Source organism: Stegastes partitus, unplaced genomic scaffold, assembly GCF_000690725.1.
Source record: "Stegastes partitus isolate 25-593 unplaced genomic scaffold, Stegastes_partitus-1.0.2 Scaffold148, whole genome shotgun sequence".
Taxonomy (NCBI): Eukaryota; Metazoa; Chordata; class Actinopteri; family Pomacentridae; genus Stegastes; species Stegastes partitus.
In genome coordinates, this window is record NW_007577879.1 from 620762 (window position 1) to 625339 (window position 4578).

Sequence of the window (4578 nt, forward strand, 5' to 3'; positions counted from 1 at the left end):
TCAGAGCTGGAAAGTGCGACTGTAGTCATTTCATATAACAGCCTGGCACCTAACACGCATGATACATAAATATAACTACTGTTCTGATTATCACTATGGTGACAGCAGACCTGCAGCTGCCATATGCATTAATGAATAACATTAGCGCTAATAGTGTGTGTTCATATATGTATAGTTTTCACTCACGGTGTGTCAGCGGTGGCCGGCCGATAAAGGATGCGTTCCCATCAGTAATCTTAATACATTATATATAATTAGATAAATCATTTATTTAGTTCGTTTTTAAGCCTGTTGATAGTGATCATGTTCAGAAATATGATACAATAATTAACTGCAAAGAACAACTGAATCTGTCGCGTATTCTCTTCACCATCATTCGAGCTATTCAGAATAGTTCAGCATCTTCTTGATGCTACAGAAATGGGTGTGAGAACGGCCACAAAATCTATAAAACAATAAGATTCAGTCGAGACCTTATGCCACTCTGAAGAATCAAGTGTAACATCAGCCGATATTAGCTCTGTTGCTGCATGTTTCTTTGCAGCTTTGTTGTAAATATCAAGAACACGATAAAGAACAAGTTATTTCAAGTGTTAAACATCATGAAGTGCTTTAATGCTCGCTCAGCTCTTGACTTTTTACCGTTCTGAACAAGAATGAGGAGGAATTCACCTTTTTTATACCCAAATGTAAGTGGCTCACTGGGCTTCTCTGAAAANGGCTTTGTGTGGATCAGGCTGTCCCAGTGCAACGCTTTCCTGTCCAAGATGCAGCTGGTGACTTCATGTGTGTAGGAGGAGACAAATGGTAGTTTATTCTATCAGGGATTTGTTAAGAAAGAAAAACACACACGAAAAAAAAAAAAATAGTCGAGTCGGCTTGGGATCTTATTGCCGTGTTTGCTGCAAAGCGTTTCTTCGCTGGGTATTTCTCATCAGCGTTGTGCATTTTACTGCCGGGCATTGAAACCTGTAACTTTTCATGTGACTCAGACCATTTTTTTTCCCACACAATTCCTCTCTTTGTGTCTCAGCTCAGTTTTTTAAAAGCATTTTCAATTCTCTTCGCCAACCAAATGCATAGTTACTGTAAACGCTTCTGCAAAATTTACCTCCCGTGACCCGGCGATTTATGCACGAAATATAGCCGTATAAGAATCTTTGTGTTAACCAGAGAGCTCAAGCACAATCTCCTCACAGCTCCCTTTGGAACCAAAACTCATTGGCATCAATTAGGGATAATCTTGTTCAGTGATCAGAGTTTAACGATTGGTCTGAGAGCAGTAAGAAAGAAAGGTAAGTCAGCGTCAATGAGCACAGCGTTTACTGATTGACTCGTGAAACCCTTTTAGCCCCTCCACCGCAATTACCAAGGAAATCCCATCAATACACGCATTACAGGTCTTAATTTTCTCATTTAAATTCAGTTTGGTCAGGGTGAGAAATAAAATTACAGTGAAAACAAAAAGAATTAGCTACTTTCCGATTGATTTTGCAGTAGAACCGGGAAAAAAAAGGGGGCGTTTAAAACACCAAACAATCGAGCCTTGTTTTTATTGTTTTATTTATTACAAGTGAAAGGATCTTAAATTGGATCTTCTGTTTTGTTTTTGTTTTTCCAGGAAGTAGCTTTGTGGTGAGCATGGGCAGCTTCCTGGATGTCTCTAATTGGCTAAATCCAGCCAAGCTGACTCTCTACTATCAGACCAATTCGTCCACACAGTGGGTCCGAGACTACTGTGGCCAGAGGACAACGGAGCCCTGTGAGCAAATTTGCGACCAGGATACAGGTTAGTGCACACAAACACACACACAAATACAAACACTGGGGGCTATTTGGTGACTATTGATCCATTCTTTTTTTTCTACAGAGTTTGTTTTCCCTATATTTGGTCCAGTAGCCGGTACATACAGCGACAGAAAAGGTGTACTCTAGATGGCATCGTAGTAAGTCTGACTAATTAGCACCTAGTTTATCTAGTTGGGTTGTTTTGGGGAATGTCAGCTCAAACATCAAGCGTAAGGCATTCAAAAAACATCTCGCAACCCGATATTATTTTAAATATTACTGAACGCCTGGCGAAGTCTAGCGATTCATAATCAGCCTATAAATGTTTCAGCCACGTATCTCATATGAAAGTAAATAAAATGTAAGCCAACTTGAATTTCTTTTTTTTTTTTAAAATAGAATTCAGATTTCATATTTCAAACCACGTCGAGTGCGCCGAGATTGGAAGAAAATACAAGCATTTAAAGGTAATATAATTACAAGGACGCCCATAGCCGGCATGAGGAGGAAGGAAGGGCAGCGCTTAATGCCGCTGCGGTACCTTCACAAATTCGTTTTCAGTGTTTCAGAGCTGGAAAGTGCGACTGTAGTCATTTCATATAACAGCCTGGCACCTAACACGCATGATACATAAATATAACTACTGTTCTGATTATCACTATGGTGACAGCAGACCTGCAGCTGCCATATGCATTAATGAATAACATTAGCGCTAATAGTGTGTGTTCATATATGTATAGTTTTCACTCACGGTGTGTCAGCGGTGGCCGGACGATAAAGGATGCGTTCCCATCAGTAATCTTAATACATTATATATAATTAGATAAATCATTTATTTAGTTCGTTTTTAAGCCTGTTGATAGTGATCATGTTCAGAAATATTATACAATAATTAACTGCAAAAAACAAATGAATCTGTTGCGTATTCTCTTCACCATCATTCGAGCTATTCAGAATAATTCAGCATCTTCTTGATGCTACAGAAATGGGTGTAACAAGGGCCACAAAATCTATAACACAATAAGATTCAGTCGAGACCTTATGCCACTCTGAAGAATCAAGTGTAACATCAGCCGATATTAGCTCTGTTGCTGCATGTTTCTTTTGCGGCTTTGTTGTAAATATCAAGAACACGATAAAGAACAAGTTATTTCAAGTGTTAAACATCATGAAGTGCTTTAATGCTCGCTCAGCTCTTGACTTTTTACCGTTCTGAACAAGAATGAGGAGGAATTCACCTTTTTTATACCCAAATGTAAGTGGCTCACTGGGCTTCTCTGAAAAATCAGACTTTAATCAAGCAGGACATTCAACCATTTGTTCAGGAATGCAAGTACATAACTAGAATTTGACATTTTAGTTTTTAAAAAACACTACATTTGAAAATTAATTGATAATATCAGTTATATTTTAGCATTAAAAACATCATTTTGGTTAAAGAACTTCTACTTCTGGTGTATTACCCATTGCAGAAAAAAAAATATATATATTTTGGTAATTATCAATGCTAATAATTTAGGGCAGCCCTGGCATAAACCTTACACTGGATGGGGATCTAATACATTTCTCAAGCTCTGTATGTTCAGCATTCATTTTTAATTTTTCTTCCTGTGAGAAATGAGAGGAAGGGTCCAAACTCAGCTCATGTATTGGTTTGTTTTTCTTGTGTTTTCACATCACAGCTCAGTGCACCAGCGTGAGCAGCAGCAGCCCTCAGTGTCTCATTCCCAACCCCAGTAAACAATCACCAGCCGCCGCTGCAATAAGCACACAATCGGCTCACGCAGTTTTGCACCTACTTGTGCTGACGCTAAAACTATGCCAACAAAAGCCGAGCGCGCATGATGATGATGATATTTATCGCAAATGGAGTGGCGTAACTCCCTCGTGTTTTCCGTGCCCAACTAGATAAAGTCTAAGCTCATTAGAATGGATTACATCTGTAATGTATGTGAAATTTATGTAACCCCGGTCAAGGACATGTTGAGGGCTGATGCATAATGCATTAGAGATCCAGACACTCAACTCAGTCGGTGCACACGAAGATGCCAAAGATGAAGTTAGCATCGGAAGTTTAGTGTTTGTGGATTCTGAGCGTGTGCGTACGCCCGCATCAGACACTGCACGTTTCTGCAATGTGAGATCATTAATAGCCATAATTCAATTTTGGAGTCATTTACTCCTTCCGACTCCAGTACATTGAGCATTCTGACTTTATTAGTACTACTGTCGGGCTCCGTCTTCTTGTCTCCGTCCATTTATTTCTCTTTTCATCTGTCCTTTTCAGCAGCGGGATTATTTGATCAGTAATTGCCCTCAAGTATGTTGTATCTCCTCGGGGCAATCGCATAAATCTGGCAGCAAAATTAAAGGTGTTCTTCAAAAGAGCTTTCTACATCCATAACTGTCCTCCAGCATGCGTTACAGCACAGGCTGTCTCACGCTTGTTTCAGTTTCAACAATGGAATGAAAGACGGGTTGTGAAAATGTTTAAAGATCGGGAGTCTTGTACTGGAAAAGCAGCTAAAGACATACATGGGGGCCGATGGTATTTACATTTTTGTTGCCCAGTTTACCTTTTTTTATAATGGCCAAAACACAGATATGCTTTGAAAGTTTGTGTGAACGCTGGTGCAAGAGCATAATCACCATCCTGCGTCTTGTGGGCAAGAGATTTGTTAAGGAGGTGGGAGGTTAAAAAAAAATCTCTGTTGCATAATCAGACAAACTAGTTTCTTGGAAATGCACATTGAAGGGTTTGTTTGTTTATTTTTTTGGTAACACTTTATA

General features: G+C 39.3%; 1 protein-coding gene across 1 annotated transcript in view; it reads left to right on the plus strand.

Annotated features, from left to right (window-relative positions):
- The window catches only part of astn2 (astrotactin 2), a 298857-nt gene that overhangs the window by 157044 nt on the left and 137235 nt on the right, over positions 1-4578 (plus strand). Inside the window, exon 8 of the mRNA XM_008279213.1 lies at positions 1622-1789. Coding sequence (XP_008277435.1) covers positions 1622-1789 — 168 coding nt within the window. The remainder of the gene's footprint in view (positions 1-1621; positions 1790-4578) is intronic.